The 20,768-nt window shown below is 41.7% G+C and overlaps 1 protein-coding gene across 2 annotated transcripts in view; it reads right to left on the bottom strand.

The window, feature by feature from the left end:
* Positions 1-425: 425 nt before the first annotated feature.
* LOC137414885 (gamma-aminobutyric acid receptor subunit beta-3-like) overlaps positions 426-20,768 on the bottom strand; it is a 354,704-nt gene continuing 334,361 nt past the window's right edge. For both annotated transcript variants that reach the window (XM_078766743.1, XM_068100439.2), the window contains exon 10: positions 426-1,907. In XM_078766743.1, the coding sequence (XP_078622869.1) occupies positions 1,539-1,907 (369 nt within the window). In that variant the 3' untranslated portion in view covers positions 426-1,538. The remainder of the gene's footprint in view (positions 1,908-20,768) is intronic.

Here is a 20,768-nt window from a genome sequence, read left to right as displayed (position 1 = left end):
TCCATTACTTTGCTCTTCCATGTGCGCCTTGACATCATCGAGAAAAGAAAATACCAAAGTCCACAGCATATGTATAATTAATTTATAGATTAAGTCAATAGGTTGTCGATGCGACACCGGCACAATGAGCAAATAGTTTCATCTTCTTTGCAAGTTTCCTTGAGATCAAGTGACATTATCTAATGATAAATCAGGTGCGTTGTCCACCTTCCAAGGTCGTCCGGTACACATGAAGATTGTGTAGCTGTTCTCACTTAGCCGTGGTAGCTGCACCCAGTGCCCGAAGTGTCAAATGCTACAGTCACAGCTTCCTGGCAACGTGTGACTTGTCAAGGTTACACCTGCCAGGCACCTGCATGATTTGTACTGCGCTTCGGTACCCAATGACTACGATCCAAGGCCTTTGCACAAACACGAGACTCATCTAAAGCAAAGCAAGAAATGTTTTAATATTTATTCTCATATATTCGATTTCTCCCTAGAGACATATTACATTTTTACATATTCGTAGGTTGATACAAACATGCTCTATCATGCATTCTGTGCAAAAGATATCACGGATTACAAAGCAAGATGTCAGTGGCAGCACGCGAATAACTTAGGAAATGTCAAGCTTCATCAAAATGGTCGATAGTAAGGAATCAATATCTCATAAGCTTTCAAAACAACGTGTAGAAAAAGGTAGTTTGGTCTGATCTTGGTTAAATCAAGTGCGTGAACTAATAAAAAGAAGCAAATTTAACCCTCTTCCTTATTTGCGATTAAAGCGAATTTGACACAAAAGACAAGTCATCGTCTTCTCCTCGTCGTTGAATAAAGTTAACCTGAAGCTGGAAGTCCTTTAACAATAAGTGAAGAAGTATCGATAAAAGCCAAATTTCAGTCTGTGCAAGTTTCAAAACCAGTGGACAACTGAGATAGACAATTATTTACAAGCAATTGTTTTCTTGTTTCTTGTAGGTTATGTACAAAGCAGCAGAAGGTTAACCATGACCTCAGATAAAATAGGGTTAAAAAATGCATGCATAAAGTTCGTGTGTGCTGGTGGACATCGCAAGCATTGAATCGTCTTACATTATGGTGAGTGCGTAATGGAGGAAGGGGCTTAGAGACAAACGTCGTCGCTCGGAAGTAGCACATACTCTGTCTGTGCTTTGTCTTAACCCATCCGCAAACAGAGTTCGTTTATTGCTTCTTGGGCCCTGCTTTTCTTGGAATGCTAGAAAGCATATTATGGAATGCTGAAACCACCCTGTTCATTGTTTTGTGCAAGCAACGGCAGACTATGAGCACAACAATAACTTATTCACACCTAATAACTGGTACTGTGGATCCTAGATTCAATAAATTCAGGGCCAGGCGCAGCCCCAAATGTTAGGATACAACATTCTCAGGCTCAATATTTCTAGGAGAGAAAGAAATTACAACAATTAAGGTAAAGAAGGAACAAAGCTTGGAATTTCACGGGTTTGAATAATAATCTGAAATGCCACCGGTATAACCCCAGAGAAGGTGTGATGTGTCCCCAAGTTGGTGTTTTATCTTACATAATAGAGCCAGTACACAGCATTAAAAAAGCCAAATGCAAGAGGGAATATTAACCGTGACCAGCGGTCAATAGAGTTAACATCTGTGAGGTTAGGAATCTTAATCTTCAACTGAGACGAGCGCCGGTGTAGACCTTTCTTGAGAGAGCGGCAGGATGGGGCGATGGATGAATGGCTAAGTGCCGGGGTCACTGGATTCCGGCATTGCATTCCGGGGTCGAATTGGGGTCCTTGGCTTGTTCCGCAGGGGTCAGAGAGGGCGGCGGGAGTCTGACTCTCCGCACCATCTCCAGGGTTACCAGATCTCATCTCGTTCTTTATCTCCAGTGCAGTGAGCAGGATGTTACCTTGGGAGTCCGTCTGTGAAAGCAGGAGAAGACCGAATGTTGTTATTTCTATACTGTTTACAACCCAATTAGGAGCATTAACAAATTTGCTAAACATTTTTGTGGATTGCACAAATAGTTTTAACTGCTGAAAAAAAAAATATGCAAAATTAGTGAACGTAGATTCGAGTACGAATTTGGGTGACCGGTTTTGAACCAGAGACTTTGTTTGTGCTCACCAGTCGAGGTTCACGGAAGAGCCTGCTACGTCCAGTGACTCCTATCGTGATCAGGATTTTTTTTTTTTGTATGCAAGATCGAGGCTCGTGTAAGAGCTAACATCAATCACAAAAAAAAAAAATGGACACACAAAACATACAATAAAGGGAGTGGGAGACAAGATGGGGAGAGAGAGGGAAGCACACAAGTACAACAGCAGAGAACAGGGACATCGGGAGATCTGTGGGAGGGAGAGGGCTTGGGGGGCGGAGGCATGGAAAGGGGGGAGGGGGTGGGAAAGGTATAAAACACATGGACACTGCTAGAACTTCCAGGAAAGAAATAAGTCGGTATTTCAAAAATAGTGGATTCTGGGGTGAGAATGAAAATGAAATGGTGGAAGGCTGAATGAAACGACGAAAACACAATCTGTTGATGTACCCGATCGAGTCGAAGCCGGTTTTAGTGGTGAATCTATGCACCGGTCCTGTTAATTATACCTCGAAGAAGCGCTCGATATTACAACACTTATGCGCAGTTTGCATCATTTTTAGACGTTCTTAATTTGTATTTCAGGAGGAACGTTTACCCAGAAGCCGACATCCAGAGAAGGTCAAATGGCAATTTTCAAAATGGAAATTCAAGATTATCTCAGCAGTAATTGCCTCGCATTCACTGGGTAATTACACTGTTTGGAATTGAAACAAATAAAGTATAGTGCTAAAAGCTGCAATTTTTCAAAACAAAAGGCTCACCGTCACCATTATGGCGACTTTGCAAGGAAACGGCGAATGGAAACGAGCGAAGACAAATGACATCATCAACATGACTGGCTATTTGTTACAGTGAGCAGCTTTTATTTGACAATCCAATTTTAAACTTTCACCAGCTCTCTTAATGATATACGATGCATCATAAGCAATGATGTGTTGTATTTAAATTCCAGAATCAAAGCAACGATGACAGGCATCGGATGCTCGCTGCTTCCTCATGCGCCAACTCAAACGTGTGTTCTATCTCCAACAAAAGTCTCATCGTCCCCCAATGCACTTGACTGCACAGATCTCTTTTGCTACAAAAATCGGTTTTCTAAATTGAACATATATTGAACATATATTGAACAATTAAATATAAAATCGAAATTGAACATATTTAAAATGTATATAAAGGCTTCTTTACTTTATTCCCTTATTCATAGCTTTTGTCGCCCAATTGTCTCCATTGTCGGTTTGATTACCGATAAGAATCTTACCTTCCCTCAAACAGTATTGACAATGTTTCTGTTCTTTACCTTTAGTGCACCTCTGTTAACGTTAATGTCGACTCGAGTGACAATGCAGTCTTTCAATAAAATGAAATTTAAAACGTTTTGCGCTGCTTCTTCATCTATATTATGAGATGTTTGTTTGTCTGTCGGTCTGTCACCATGTCTCTCAGAGATGGCCAAACGGATCTTCAACAGACTTTAGGAGGTTCATCGGTGAGTTCCGGCGAGTGTTTTAAGCAAAAAAAAAGTTTTCAAAAAAAATTTTGGAAAAAAAAAATGATAAAAATTTTGAAAAATAAAATACAAAATTTTGAAAAAATAATTGGATTTTTTTTATCGCTTTGTAGTGCCTAAATCTTTGTAACAATGTGAAAGGTAATATTAGATGGTCCCTAACCCCATTCCTTAGTGGGTGGAGGGAAATGTTTTAGGTCCCCAGAATTTTTTTGAAAAAAAAGCAGCATTTGATTTGAGAAAAAAATTGAAAAAAAAATTGATTTTGAAAAAAAACAAAAAACTAGAACAATATGACTGTGTCGCCAATAAGCCTCCGCATAGTTCCACAACAGGTAGATGCCATCACTCTGCATATGTGTGGGTAGCGGATCACGTTTGTGAAGTTTTGTGTTGATCGGATAAGGTTCGTTTTTCTATCCAAGATGGCTGCCAAGCCACGTGACCTATGACATCATCATTTTCAAACTACATGCAACAGTGTTGTTAGATGATATTTGTAAAATTTCGCATCGATAGGGTGAGCGGTTTCAGAGATATAATTATTTAATATTTTCCTTCAATCCAATATGGCTGCCAAACCATGTGATCTATGATGTCATAAATTTAATATTTCAATACAAATGGGTCATAGATCATGTGTGTGCAATTTCAGATTTTTAGGATAAGGAATTCGATTAAAACATTTTTGGCTGGTATACCACTTCACCATGATGTCATCATTATCATGATTTTTCTCCCCATTTGGAGTACTTGACAATGTGCCAAGTTTAAAAAATTTCCATTCAGCGGTTTCCGAGAAATAATTTTTTAATTATCTGCTTTTAATCCAAGATGGCTGCCATACCACGTGACCTATGACGTCACAATTATCATATAAACATTCTGCATGGGTGTCACTCCTACCATGAAAGTTTCGTCTCAATCGGACATATGGTTGCTGAGAAAAACGAGGTTTAGCCCGTACAGACGGAAGGACGGACGGACGGACGGACGGACAACCCAAAAACATAATTGCATGCCTCCGGCGACTTTGTCGGCGGAGGCATAAAAACCTTCAAAATGCCAACAGGATTAGAACAGCACTGGGCAATGTCAGGCACCTCTGCTAATACGAGATAAAATTAAAATGCCATTGCAGCATTTTGCAAACGTATTGTGAATTGTAATTGTGTTGTAACATTTTGACAATATGACCAAAGTATAATTTAATTCACATTTCCATTGGTGTTTTTTTTATTATACGCCATGGGTAATTAAACTGGAAAGAAAAAAGGGTTAGGGTTCAAAAGCACATTCTTCAAAAACGTTGTTTCCACCTGTATAGCACACTCCATGACACGTATATTGCACTATTAACAAACAAGCTCACCACAATTGCGGCACACCTATATACAACTCATTTTGGGTGTTTCTGCAGATATGTGTCACCTGCCCTGCAGTGTGTGTGTTCTTGGTTGTTATCTCCATATATAGGTTTCAGAAGGTGGAAGTACGGGTCTCAAAGTACGGTTCACGGGTCTCAAAGTAAGTATATATATATATATATATATATATATGTAATTTTTGGCTCCATCTCTTATTGGTGGTGAATCACTGAAAAAATTTGATAATTTCTCACAATCGCAGACAAACAGGCAGGGGTGAAAACAGACGCCATACACCTTTAGTGGTGGAGGTAGTAAGTGAATAAAAGGGTGCAGTGTAGTGTCAGATATGTAAGCGGTGGCAGCCCGGGTGGCCTTGCCATGCCATACGTCTGTGTCATGAAGCAGAGGCAGAAGATATCTATCACGTTGAGTTCAGTATGCCATAAACCGCTCCACATGAGTCGAAGGGGGTATTCATCCCGTAGTGGCCTGAAATACTCTAGTTTAAGTTTAAATGTACATCATTTGTCATCTAAATGTATGCTAGTATCTCATATATGATCACTGCACATCGGATTTTTATGTGAAAAAGCAAAAAATATTTTTTCACATAAAACGGCTTTTTTGCGCGCAAAAAAATTATTTTGCTATTTTCGGAGAAAAAAAATATTTCGCCCTTTTTCGGGAAAAATAAAATAAAATGCCCTTTTTGGTCAAAAATGTCTGGCAACGCTAAAAAAAATTAGGGAAGTTTTCAAATTTTTAAACTGCGATCGAAATTTTTAACTGCGATCGAAATTTTTAACTGCGATCGAAATTTTTAACTGCGATCGATCTCAAAAACAAAACGTTGCGTCCACTTGCGTGCATTGCGTCCCCAGCGTGTACAGCAGTGAGGCGGTGTACTACAGTGAGAGAGTGCACACAAAGTGTGAACAAGTCTCCTATCAAGATGAGTGCTGCTCTTCGTGACAAGTGGCTGAAGGAATTCAACGCTGGCGGCGATGGGGCCACCTTCAAGTACGTGTCGAGTGACACGGCTTTGTCGAGCTTGTGAAAAGACTTTCCGGGCGAAGCAGAAGTCTGAGCTGGCCCAACATGTCCGAGGAGACCGCCACAAGAGCAACTTGGCCTTGAAGAAGAAGAGGACGGTCACGCAAGCCACCATGGAGGACTTTGGTGGCGGAAAGAGGCACAAGTGCGATGTCGTGGCTCAGGAGCTGTGCCAGGCCATGCTGGCCGCTGGCATCCCGTGGTCGAAATTGGAAAACCCTGCCCTCCGGTCGTTCCTGGAGAAGCACATCACTCTCCAGATCCCCGATGAAAGCTGGATTCGAAAGCACTACCTCGACAAGTGCTACGACGAGGCCTTGGCGGGGATCCGTGCCGACCTCGGACAGCAGCCCATCTGGCTGTCCGTCGACGAGACGACCGATTCGGCAGGTCGATATGTGGCCAACATCATCGCGGGACGCTTGTCCAAGGAGGGGTACTTTCGTCCCCACCTCGTCCAGTGCATGTTTCTGGAGAAGACCAACTCCGGGGAGATCGTGCGCGCAGTCAATGGCACGCTGCGCAATCTTTGGCCTGATTTCAAGCCGGAGTGCCTCAAGGTCCTCGTCAGCGACGCCGCGGCCTATATGATCAAGGCCGGCCATGCCCTGAAGGAACTCTTCCCGGACTTGCTGCATGTGACTTGCGTTGCCCACGCGCTCCACCGTGTCTGCGAGACAGTCCGAGAAATGTTCAAGGACGTCAACGACCTGATTGCCACGACGAAGAAGGTGTTCGTCAAAGCCCCGTTGCGTGTTGTCCTTTGGAAGGAGCAGCAGCCCAATCTTTCTCTCCCCCCGGAGCCCATTCTGACTCGGTGGGGGACGTGGATCGACGCCGTGGTGTTTTACGCCGAGCACTTCGAGGCCGTCAAGGACATTGTGGACCAGCTGAACGATGACGACGCGATGGCAATCCGGAGTGCCAAGGACCTGTTCGGAAAGGCGGACATCAAGCTCAGTTTGGTCTTCTTAAATGCCCACGTGTCGTTCATCCCGAAGATCCTTAAGCAGCTGGAGGAGGCCGGCATAGAGCTGGCCAAGGCCTTCCAGCTCCTTGATCAGGCCAAGGAGGAGTTCGAAAAGATCCGAGGCTGCCGTAAGGAGATCCTGTTCACCAAGTTCAAGGCGGTGCTGCAGCGCAATCCCGACATTGGTGTGCTGAGGACAGTGGCTTTGATCCTGGATGGAGATCAGCACGGATCTGAGGTTGGTGTGCCGGCTGGAGTCAAGCTTGCCGACATCCCCCTCTTGAGGTACTGCCCCATCGTCAGTGTCGACGTGGAAAGGTCCTTCTCCGTCTACAGAAACGTCCTCACCGACCGCTGACACCGCCTCACCAAGGAGAACATTACCAAGATAATGATTTCAAACACCTACTTTAACCGTTCCTAAAAGGGTCTTGTCAATTTCTTCTAGTCCTCTACTTATCAAACAATGCGGTTGCAATAAAGGTACCTGAACGTCATATTTTACCTGTTTACTAGCCCAGAGTGCTTAATGTTGTGCAGGAAAAAGCTTACCATTTTTTGTTCTTTTTTTGACTGATTTCTGAAAAACTTGGTAATAATAAAAAATGAATAAAACGGGGGAAAAAAATATTTCGGGAATTTTTCACATAAAAAAAATATATTTCCGCTTTTCAAAACATAAAAGGCCTATTTTCTTAACATAAAAATCCGTAGTCTAAATTTTGATCACTGACTCACTGATATTAATGTTTGGTACCTTGTGGGTGTCATGGAAAGCTGAAATTTGGCGTGCCAACGGACATCAAAGCTAATACACCAGGAAAAATCACAAAACCGTTGGAAAGTGTCCGCAAATTAAAATTTATTAAAATATATATATATATATTTTTTCAATTTATTAATTTATTTAATTTATTTATTTTAATTTATTTATTTAAATAAATTTTAATTTTATCAGATTTCATTTATTTATTATCCATTTATTTAATTATTTATTTAATTTTAGGCAAAATAAAATAAAATAGGCAAAGATTTAATTTATAAATATTTATTTTTTTTAAACCCCACAAAAACCGTACTTGTACGTCAAAAAATAAATAAATAAATAAAATCTCAATCGATATCGAGCATTCGAAGATTGTAATGTTCCTGCACTCCTCACTGGCCACATGTTAGTCTTTCGTATTCTGGTCAAATGCTATTTAAGGGAAATTGGAGTTAAATCTTTGAAACAATATTGACTTTATTGATGTGACATACAGATAGCTCCTGCATGTGACTCCTTCCTTTGACCCCCCCCCCCTACCTTATTTAGCCTTTCCACGTGCCGTATTGAGTTCTGGTCCAAGGTTCTCTTCATTTTGGTACACCTATGACTGCAGGTGCACCTTGATGGTGTCAAATTTATTTTCTACACAAGATCTCGACTCATGGAAGAGCGATGATTATTGTTAACGTCACGGGATGCTATTTTACAATCGCAAAGCGATTACTCACTTGCAACTTGGTTCATGCTGACATTTCTACCCATAATTGAAACCATGGGCAGTAAGACGGAGAGATAACTATTAATGTTGATTTATCTCAAATGAATATTCAGTATTCGTAGGATTCACAGTTGCCATTGGTCATCTCATGGTAAATCAGGAAGACATTCATCAATTGGTTTTTGTCTGACATTATATTGTCCTTCCAGTTTTCCTAATTTCAGCATTTTTTATCCTATTTCCGTAATAATTTATCACAATTTTGTTTTGCCTCCAAAGAAACATGATAAACACAATTGGATTACAGCAACAATGGTTTATTTAGATTCAGAGGAAGAAATATCACATGGTGTGTATGTAACATCACTGCCGGTGATAAGGGGAACGCGTTCCCTTTATTACCGGCACTGACATCGTTGAACATGATGTATTTCTGTATTTTTCATTCCACATTTTGGAGTCAATGAGAATTATTTCAGGTTTGGATGAAATTCTCAAAATGCAAATTTTTTTTCTTTTCTTTTTTCAGGTTTTTTTTTTTTTTTTTTTTTTTAAATAACATGAATTGTGCTCAGTTTTACATTCTATTTGAAACGTAATAAATCCATCAGTATGATTCTATCTTCCCTCGTACAACACTTCCATTTGAAGTGAAAAATACAAATACATCCTTTTTTTAATGTTGAAGGCTCCAGGCATGGACTATATGGCTTTCATCCAGGCCAGGCCTTAAATAAAAGAGAAGGAAAGGGTATGATGAAAAGTGTATGATGTTTGTTTGCGAGAAAGAGAGATTAAAGGTAGCCCGGTAGCTGTTGTTTGAGTGAGACAGAAAGTAAGACAAGCAATCCTGACGGGGAGAGTGAAAGACGGTTCCGGGCACCACTTCAACGCTCCGAAGTCAGAATTGTAGTACTACCCTGGGCGGTTTCTGTCTACAACCTTCTACCGAATACTGTTTATATAGAAGATTTTGAAGAGCTTTCTTTACCTTTAGAGTGAAATAGATCAGGACCTCCAAGGCAGTAACACAACACAGGGAAAAACATAATGGCTTGAAGTTAATTTACATCCAAAGGGCTGACAGGATAGCCTAGAGGTACGCACACTCACCTCTAAGCTGTCTAGCCTGGGGTAGAATTCTAACCGAGCTATAAACTGTCATCCCGGTGTTTCACATGCAGGGTGATTCAGCAATGTGTGTGCCGTCCCTCAGGCGGATGTTAAACTGGGCGTCTCGTCTACCAGCATTAGTTGGTGGACGTTAAACATCCCACAGTATCCTAGTGAGCTATCACCAGCACCCTGGACAAATTACAAATACCTGCCCTAACCTAGAGGGGACACTGCATCAGCAGCACAGCTGTGGTCTCAACAATGATGCCACCAGCAGTCACAGGTTTTCGATCCAGAATGTTGTAAGCAATAAAATGTCCCTAATTTCTGAGTGAAGTTTGTCTTCATTCAACTTGAGAAAAAAGGACAAATTTACAGCAATTAGAGCATTTCCTGCAATTCTATGGTACTTTATATATACTGTTGTCCCATGTATATACTATAATATCAACAATATTGTATTTGCTGGAATATTATAAAGATACTTTTGTTCTGCAGTGCTTCTTTTCAAAACCCTGAATGATCACAACAATGATTGCAACACACACGTGTGTGTGTGTGTGTGTGTGTGTGTGTGTGTGTGTGTGTGTGTGTGTGTGTGTGTGTGTGTGTGTGTGTGTGTGTGTGTGTGTATACAGTGCATTCAGAAAGTATTCAGACCCCTTCACTTTTTTCACATTTTGTTATGTTTCAGCCTTCTGCTGAAATCGTTTAAATTCATTTTTTCCCTCATCAATCTACACTCAATACCCCATAATGACAAAGAGAAAACAGGATTTTAGAAAGTCTTGCAAATTTACTAAAAATAAATAATTGAAATATCACATTGACATAAGTATTCAGACCCTTTGCTACGACACTTGAAATTTAGCTCAGGTGCCTCCCATTTCTCTTGATCATCTTCGAGATGTTTCTACACCTTGATTGGAGTCCACCTGTGGTAAATTCAATTGATTGGACATGATTTGGAAAGGCACACACCTGTCTATATAAGGTCTCACAGCTGACAATGCATATCAGAGCAAAAACCAAGCCACGAGGTCGAAGGAACTGCCTACAGAGCTCAGAGACAGGATTGTGTCGAGGCAAAGATCTGGAGAAGCCTACAAAAAAATTCTGCTGCATTGAAGGTTCCCAAGAGCACAGTGGCCTCCATATTTCTTTAATGGAAGAAGTTTGGAACAACCAGGACTCTTCCTAGAGCTGGCTGGCCGCCCGGCCAAAGTGAGCAATCGGGGGAGAAGGGCCTTGGTAAGAGAGGTGACCAAGAACCCGATGGTCACTGGCTGAGCTCCAGAGATCCTGTGTGGAGATGGGAGAAACTTCCAGAAGGACAACCATCACTGCAACACTCCACCAATCTGGGCTTTATGGCAGAGTGGCTAGACGGAAGCCTCTCCTCAGTGAAAGACACATGAAAACCCGCTTTGAGTTTGCAAAAAAGCACCTAAAGGCCTCCCAGACTGTAAGAAACAAGATTCTGTGGTCTGATGAAACCAATATTGAACTGTTTGGCCTCAATTGTAAACTTCATGTCTGGAGGAAACCAGGCACCGCTCATCACCTGCCCAATACCATCCCAACGGTGAAGCATGGTGGTGGCAGCATCATGCTGTGGGGGTGTTTTTCAGCAGCAGGGACTGGGGGACTGGTCAGGGTTGAGGGAACAATGAACGGAGCAAAGTACAGAGATATCCTAAATGAAAACCCGAAACAGAGCGCTCAGGACCTCAGACTGGGCTGAAGGTTCACCTTCCAACAGGACAATGGGACAGCCAAGACAACGCAGGAGTGGCTTAGGGACAACTCTGTGAAGGTCCTTGAGTGGCCCAGCCAGAGCCCTGACTTGAACCCAATCGAACATCTCTGGAGAGACCTGAAAATGGCTGTCCACCGACAGCCTCCATCCAACCTGACAGAGCTTGAGAGGATCTGCAGAGAAGAATGGCAGAAAATCCCCAAATCCAGGTGTGCAAAGCTTGTCGCGTCATACCCAAGAAGACTCGAGGCTGTAATCGCTGCCAAAAGTGCTTCAACTAAGTACTGAGTTAAGGGTCTGAATACTTAAATGTCGATGTGATATTTCAGTTAAAAAATTTTTTTTTTTACAAAACTTTGTAAAATCCTGTTTTCTCTTTGTCATTATGGGGTATATTGAGTGTAGATTGATGAGGGAAAAAATGAATTTAAACGATTTCAGCATAAGGTTGCAACATAACAAAATGTGAAAAAAGTGAAGGGGTCTGAATACTTTCTGAATGCAATGTATATATATAATTATATATATATATATATTTGAAAGACTTTCAAACTTTTTTTGAAATCGAACCAAACTTTTGGTATGCACTTACCTTTCCCATGTGTATGTGCTAAGGGGGTTCCTTTTTGAATCTTCTTCAACTTCAATTGCTTATAAAAATGTAATGTCATGAGTTTGTAATGTAATGTCAAAATGTAATGTTTTTTTTATATAAAAAAATTTTTTTTAAATTAAATCTTCAACTTCAATTGTTTATAAAAATGTAATATCACATATGTCACACATACATTTGTGCAAAATAAATGTTTGTATTATGATTGATGTCAATCATGATAACACAGCAACTCATGTACAGTCATTATCCTCAGTTAAAACAAGCCTGTCTCTATAGTGACGTGTGATGAGGTGTTTTAAATTACGTGGCGTGGAGGTGGTGGTGAAGTGCTTTGAATTATGTGTGGTGAGGTCAAGTATTTAATATCCAGTACAGCTCTCTGTGCAGTGCCTATGACGTCACTGAGCTACTCGCTTAAACTTTCGTGAAATTGTCCCAAACTTCCAGAGTGTACGTACCCCGCCCATGTGTATGTGCTAAGGGGGTTCCTTTTTGAATCTTCTTCAACTTCAATTGCTTATAAAAATGTAATATCATGAGTATTACAAATAAATTTGTGCAAAATAAATGTTTGTATTATGATTGGTATAAATCATGACAACACAGCAACTCAGGTACAGTCATTGTCCTCAGTTAAAAACAAGCCTGTTCTTCTGTAGCGACGCATGGTGAGGCAAGGGCAGCGAGCTGATCCACGCTAGGATCTAATATATGATCACTGACTCACTGACTGATATTAATGTTCGGTACCTTCCAGGTGTCGTTGAAAGCTGAAATTTAGTGTGCAGACGGACATCGAAGCCGGTACACCAGGGAAAAATATCACAGAACCGTCGGAAAGCATCCGTAAATGCAAAATTTACGTCCAAAACCGTAAACGTATCTGTATGTAAAAAAAAACTCAATCAATATCTAGCATTTGAAAATGGCAACTTCTTTAACTGTAAACTGTGAAATAAACATGACCACAATTGTGAAAAAAAGAAAAGCATCCGTAAATTAGAATCTACATAAAAAACTGTAAAAAGCATTCGTTTAAAAAATACCCAAAAAAACCTCAATCTATATCGAGCATTTGAAAATTGTAATTTATATAAGTGTAAATGAAATAAACCCTCGATGAAAGTTTATGCAAAAAACAAACAAACCATAAATGCATCTGTAAAGAAATTAAATTAAAAATAAAATAAAACGATATGTATCAGGAGGTCGTTGATGCTTGCCTGTAATCATAAAGTTTCTATATATTATGTACCTACATACTCATTGTATACAAGGTGTAAGCATACCCCACTAGTATGTATATATGTATATAAATCAGTGTGAGGTTAATATGGCCGGCAATAGGAGTTTATGACAGATAGTCCATCTCAAATCATCTTGTGACATCGACTTATTTACTGATATAATTTTTTTTTTTTTTTAATGTTGAAGGCTCCAGCCTCGGACTGTGTAGCCCTCATCAAGGCCAGGCCATAAATAAAAGAGAAGAAAATAGTATGATGAAAAGTGTATGGTGTTTGTTTGCAAGAAAGATATTAAAGCTAGCCTGGTAGCTGTAGTTTGAGTGAGACAGGAAGTAAGACCAGCAATCCAGACACAGAGTGCAAAATGGTTCCAGGCACCAGTTTAATGCTCCTAAGTCTGAACGGTAGTACTACCCTGGGCGGTTGCTGTCTACAACCTACTACCTAAATAAACGTGTATGTGCCAGTAGTACAAATAGAGTGGTGGGATTTTCTTTTGAGAGAAAGGCAGAAACTCCCCATTCAGTGGTAATGGGAAGTCAGAGGCAGGCAGGATCTGGCAGTGTATTCAATGTGGAAACGAGTTGAGTTGTGGCAAGTTAAATTAAGGAAATATGAAAGTGTAGGAAGCCATGCTCCTATAATTACACCTGTCACACATCAGACATTTTGTCAGGTAATAATGTCAACGCTGACATGCTGAAAGGGCTATATTTAGGCCCTGAGGCCGATAGAGCAGATGCTGAAATACTGCTCCGGTCATGGATGAATGAGGCACCGGATTCACTGCCAGACATTTCCTGCAAGAAGGTGGAATTTGGAATAACAAATCAGTTGTTATTCAAGCATTTCTGAAATGAGCTGTTATTTGGAAAACTACATTCCGACGGTTTCGCTTTATTTGTTATCGCACCTTGCATCTTAAATAATTTTACTGGAAGAACAAAAGTCCACTGGGAGAGGGATTAGGGGGTACAAAGGGGCAGTAAGAGTTTGGCAATTATTTCAGAAAGAGATTAAAGAGATTAGTTTTAAGGTGGAAATTGAGTTTGGGGATGGAGTGGGTTTGTCAGGGGGAGCGTGGGTTGGTGGAAGGAGTGCAAGACATAGGAGACACGAAGATAGAAGGCACATAGGTAGGAGCTAGTTGTTTAGAGAGGGGAGCAGCAAGGAGACATGTGGTGGTGAGAGTGGAGCAGAGGGGATGTGATGGGGAGTGGAGGATTTGAAAGATGGTAAGTATTTAGTAGTGTATGTTGTAGTGTTGGAGAAGCCGAGCCAGTGGATTGTGAAAAGGAGTGGTTGTGATGGGGTAGAGTGGAAGTTTTGTAGAACAGGGTCGAGCTATAGGGATTTTGAATGACCAATTGGAGTAAAAAGTGGGGCAGAGGAAGAACAGCCAAGAGGTGATTGTATGGGTTAAGTGGTAACGAGGACATGCTGGTAACCAGGTGATGGCTTTAGCTAGGCAGAGCTGAGGAGGAATAATGCAAATGCTGCAAAGGAAGAAGTGGCAAGATGTGGTAATTTAGTCAATGTGCAAGCGAGTTGAGCATGAATCATAGATTTCCCAGATGAGAAGTAGGGGTGAGGTTAATGTTGCTGGAATCACTGTGAAGTGAGGAGGAAGGCAGGAATTGGCCCGGAAGGGTTCAGCCAAATTTTATCTGTTGAGCAGTTATCAAGTCAGAAATAGTTTTGAGGAGTTGTTGAGTTTTGTTTGGATCTTCGATGAGAGATCTGCGTTGGAAAGGAAGTTTCTTTGAGGTGGTAGGAGTAGTCGTAATGTTTTAGTGGCGAGGGAGGTAAATGAGATGGGCCTGAAGTTGGACGAGAGTTGCGAGAATACTTTTTTTTTGCACAGGAGGAACTCTGGCATGTTTGGGGCGCAGGAAGTTTGAAGAGAAGGCTGATGGGAAATTTAAGGGCGAGGAAGATTGAGAGGAGAAAACAGCATGGCTAAGAGGTCGATTGAGCAGTTGGTGATTTTATGTGGAGATAAAAACGTGGATTACAATAGATGTGGATTGAGTGATGATTGATTGACGTGGATGAACAGAAAGATGTGGATTGCTAAAAAGGAGAACTAGGAGGTGTGGTGTTGGTGGTGAGTGGTACCTGGCTTAGAATTGGTGACAAACCAACTAAATTTGGTAGGTGAAGAAGTATGAAGCAAAGTGGTGTGTGTGTACAGGGGGGGATTTGAAGTAGTGGAGGTGGTGGATTTCAATACTTAGTTGAAACATGAGAAGAGATGCGGCTTAAAGAGATAAGTGTTAATAAGTGAGAAAATTAGCATCGATGAACTGCTTTTCAGGAAGAGTTTAAACAGGAGAGGGCAAGCTTGAGGCAGCAGGAAGTGAGAGGAGGACATTTGTGTCATTTGTGCCGAGTCTGAAAATAGAGGTTGGTGTGAGGGGGGGTTGTGCATTGGATGTGCAAATATAATGAGAGCAAAATGGTCGAGGGAGAAATACAGGGGAGGATGGAGAAAGGAAAGGCAAATATGAAGAGAGGTCAAAGAGGAAGTAGGAGGTGAGCAGAAATCAGAGTGGAGACGTCGTTGTCTGGTCGATAGATTCAGTGTTATGGGAACATGCAAATGAAAATTGGGCAATAATGGGGGTTTTCATAGATATGAGAATTGAGTGGTGGTGATTAAAGAGGGAGACGGAAGACATGAGGGAATTAGGAAGAATGTACAGTAGTTGTGGGAGTAGATAATGTTCAGGGAATGGCCATCGTGGTGGGTTGGTATGTCACCATGCAAGGAGAAGAGGTAATCCCTTGGTATGAAATTGCATTGTAACATTACGAAGATGTGGCACCTTCTAGAACTTGTATGAATTGTATGAATATACTTAAGTATACTTAACTTGTATGAATAAAAATGGTTTACTGTTGAGAATTTCACTTCAAGGAAACAGATTATGCAGTTTGTGTAAAAATCCACTTATGTATCAACTTTGATGTTTTAAGTCCTATAATAATCTCTTCAATTGAAGTTATGAACATGTATAAACATAATAAAATTGAGTCTTTATACTCACTCTCACTCTCACAAACTCTCACTCTCACTCTCACTCTCACCATACTCTCTCTCTCTCTCTCTCTCTCTCGTACCATACTCTCTCTCTCGTACCATACTCTCTCTCTCTCTCTCTCTCGTACCATACTCTCTCTCTCTCTCTCTCGTACCATACTCTCTCTCTCTCTCTCGTACCATACTCTCTCTCTCCCTCTCGTACCATACTCTCTCTCTCTCTCGTACCATACTCTCTCTCTCTCTCGTACCATACTCTCTCTCTCTCTCGTACCATACTCTCTCTCTCTCTCTCTCGTAACATACTATCTCTCTCTCTCTCTCGTACCATACTCTCTCTCTCTCTCTCTCTCGCTCTCGCTCACCATACTCTCTCTCCCTCTCATACCATACTCTCTCTCTCGCTCTCGCTCACCATACTCTCTCTCTCGCTCTCGCTCACCATACTCTCTCTCCCTCTCGTACCATACTCTCTCTCTCTCTCTCTCTCTCGTACCATACTCTCTCTCTCTCTCTCTCGTACCATACTCTCTCTCTCTCTCTCTCTCTCTCTCTCGTACCATACTCTCTCTCTCTCTCGTACCATACTCTCTCTCTCTCGTACCATACTCTCTCTCTCTCTCGTACCATACTCTCTCTCTCTCTCTCTCTCGTACCATACTCTCTCTCTCTCTCTCTCGTACCATACTCTCTCTCTCTCTCGTACCATACTCTCTCTCTCTCTCTCTCTCGCACCATACTCTCTCTCTCTCTCTCGTACCATACTCTCTCTCTCTCTCGTACCATACTCTCTCTCTCTCGTACCATACTCTCTCTCTCTCTCGTACCATACTCTCTCTCTCGTACCATACTCTCTCTCTCTCGTACCATACTCTCTCTCTCTCTCTCGTACCATACTCTCTCTCTCTCTCTCTCTCTCTCTCTCTCTCTCTCGTAACATACTCGCTCTCTCTCTCGTACCATACTCTCTCTCTCTCTCTCGTACCATACTCTCTCTCTCTCTCGTACCATACTCTCTCTCTCTCTCTCTCTCGTACCATACTATCTCTCTCTCTCTCGTACCATACTCTCTCTCTCTCTCTCTCTCTCTCTCTCTCTCTCGTACCATACTCTCTCTCTCTCTCGTACCATACTCTCTCTCTCTCGTACCATACTCTCTCTCTCTCTCTCGTACCATACTCTCTCTCTCTCTCGTACCATACTCTCTCTCTCTCTCTCTCTCTCTCTCTCTCTCTCTCGTACCATACTCTCTCTCTCTCTCGTACCATACTCTCTCTCTCTCTCTCTCTCGTACCATACTCTCTCTCTCTCTCGTACCATACTCTCTCTCTCTCGTACCATACTCTCTCTCTCTCGTACCATACTCTCTCTCTCTCTCTCTCGTACCATACTCTCTCTCTCTCGTACCATACTCTCTGCAGAGCAGCTTCCTGAGCAAGTTTTACACTGGGTTGTTTACCATTGCCTTCTCAGCAGTAGTTATGGCAGGAATTTGGGAATTTTCGATGATGCCAGCAATAGCTAGCATACTCTTCGCAAAGGAAGGGTCTTTGACCACCTTGGGGTATTTAACCTCCACCAACGAATTCCGGGAGACGACACGCCAATTTAACATCCGAATTTCCATCCAAAGGACACATTGATGAATCGCCCTACCTGAGAAACACTTGGGTGACAGTTTATAGCACGGTTGGAATTCAAACCCAGGCTAGACAGCTTAGAGAAGAGAGTGCGTGCCTCTCGGCCATCCTGCCAACTCCCTTTATAGTATAAATATATTTGATTTATATCCACATCTCTACCCTAGACATCTTAAAAAGGACAATAAAAACAATCTCGTATTCTGTGGGACCATTATATAGGTGGTGTAATGGTTTGAGCGTCCGCTCTGAGTCTTGGAGGTCGGTGGTGTGAACCCTAGCAGAGTCATACCAAATACATAAAAAAATGGTATGTGCTGCTTACTTGCTTTTTATCAGCGTTTACAAAAGACAGAGCATAGACAAACAGCCATTGATTGGTAATAATAGCCAAGGCTTTGGTGGGCCTAATGGCCTCCTCCTGTGTGGAAAATTCCTTGTAAGGGAACTCATATTATATTATTATTATTATAGCAATTATAGAGAAATATAACTACAATATTATTCATGACGGTGAGGAATTTTCACCATTGTGGAAAAGACAAGGACACAACTGAGAAAGATGTAAAAGAAAGAAAAGTAACCACGCACTGCAACTATCAGCTTTTGATTTGTCCAAAAGTAAATGTTAATTGGAATACCATTTTATCCTGGAGAACATGTCACCAATTATACTAAAGGAACAGGCCGGCTTTATAATGAGGAACAAAATGGCCTCGGGATCACCTCGAGAGTGCAATATTGTATGGAATGTGTGGACGAGCTAAATGGAGAGGATGGTGATTGAGATCACATCTTATAAATGACATCGTATTTACAAATACAATGATCCAGTTTAAGGGATGATTATGGAAACAAATGGTTACATGTTACACACGCAACAATGCTCATCTGATACATCACTAGTATATCGATCGGACAATGAAGATAATAGGGAGACAAAGGGTTTTTGTTCCTCAATGGCCTCTCCTCGTTATTGAGCAATCTCGTTGATTCGGTCTTACGGCTGAATGATCATCCTTAACAAGCCAAGGACACAGATCCGATGTTAATTTGGGAGGTTTTCCTGGAACTGTTCATTTAGTCATGGCGGCTTCCCAAACAATCCGAGTTGTTTCTGTGGGTTTCGTTTGCAACACAACATATGATCTCACGACCGTTCGCCATATTTGGTGCTTTGCATCGTACACTCAGTGGGGATGTTAATCCTGTCGTTATGTTTGCACTTTCTTTGGATATTAATAATCCCCTCGAGCGGGAAAGGAGGAAGGTGGATCAATAACAATATGCATGTTGTGTGCATAGGAAACAAGATGATTGTTAATTGGTCTGTCATTTTTCATACATAATATTGTTGCGGAAATGACTCCGAGGGGTTAAATAATGCTTTAATATAGTGTAGTTATTTCCTCATTGAGTTGTTAGCGTAAGCTATAAGTACCTAAATGTACTGATCAGACATGCGGCGTTTATGTAATGGAGAGATGCCGTGCACCCCTTCCCCCCCCCCCCCCCCCACAAACCTATATCGGTTGTGTCTAAAAAATCTACATCCCAATTGACTCTTATTCCATGTCTTTTACCTTTGAAATATTTTCTTTATGACTTTTCACAACACACTCCGCCGTTTTCCTTTGTTGAGCCTGGAAAATGTGGACCTCGATATCCCGGCCTTGTTTCTTCACTATTGCAGCCTTGTAATTTCACTATCCTGGCCTTGTCACTTCACTATACCGGCCTTGTCCCTTCACTACTGCGGGCTTGTCTCTTCACTATCCCCGCCTTGTAATTTCACTATCCCGGGCTTGTCCCTTCACTATCGCGGCCTTGTCTCTTCACTATCCCCGCCTTGTAATTTCACTATCCCGGGCTTGTCCCTTTATTATCCCGGCCTTGTCACTTCACTATTGCAGCCTTGTTGCTTCACTATCGCGGCCTTGTCTCTTCACTATCCCTGCCTTGTAATTTCACTATCCCGGGCTTGTCCCTTTATTATCCCGGCCTTGTCACTTCACTATTGCAGCCTTGTTGCTTCACTATCCTGGCTTTGTCATACGCCAGAACATTGAGTGGGGAAAAGGGAGGTTGCATCATGAAGATTGCAACACATGATCATTTACTGCATATTGAAGACAACGAGTGCCCACTCCACCAGTGGTGAATGAGGGGAGAGAGGTGTGTGCGCGCGTGCGTGTGTGTGTGTGTGTGTGTGTGTGTGTGTGTGTGTGTGTGTGTGTGTGTGTGTGTGTGTGTGCACGTGCCTGCGTGCATCGGCTTGGACTTACGAAAAGAAGGGACGCAATAGGTATGGTTGCGGAGCTAAAAGGCCACGATCCGACTCGGAGCTGTAGACTCACCTGACCTTTGCAGTCATTTTGACACAACTTGCTGGATTGTACCAGGCAACCACAATGGTCTGGCGGCTGTAACAATATGTTTAAGGGTTCCCAAACTGCCAGTATGAGGATCATAGTACAAAGTTTATTATAGTTTAATGATAAACGCAAGTGCTTGTGTAGTATTGGACATCCTAAAAGCAGAAACACAGACATAAGGAAATGCTTAATAGTTTGGAGACACGTATGTTCATTTTGAAGCAAATTTCATTTTCCTGCATCTTGAATTGTTGCAATATGAACCAGGTGTCTAGGCTTACATTTTTACATGCTGGCCAATAGTTTCTTCCCATTTTAGAACAAGGCTTGACCATAACCAGATATGGTCTCTGAGTAGTTGGGTCAGTTACTTTTCACAAATGTCAGCCAGCATTGATCTGATAGGTGAGTGTATTTTTTAAATAAACATCCAGAAAGGGCTTGCACATCATGTCTTGTTTCACATTTAAACAAACAGTCGTGCGACACGAGAGGAAAA

The sequence above is a fragment of the Myxine glutinosa genome, chromosome 12 (genome assembly GCF_964187855.1).
Source record: "Myxine glutinosa chromosome 12, kmMyxGlut1.1, whole genome shotgun sequence".
NCBI classification, from domain to species: domain Eukaryota; kingdom Metazoa; phylum Chordata; class Myxini; order Myxiniformes; family Myxinidae; genus Myxine; species Myxine glutinosa.
Note: the sequence above shows the minus strand (reverse complement) of the source record. Positions and strands in the feature narration are given on the sequence as shown.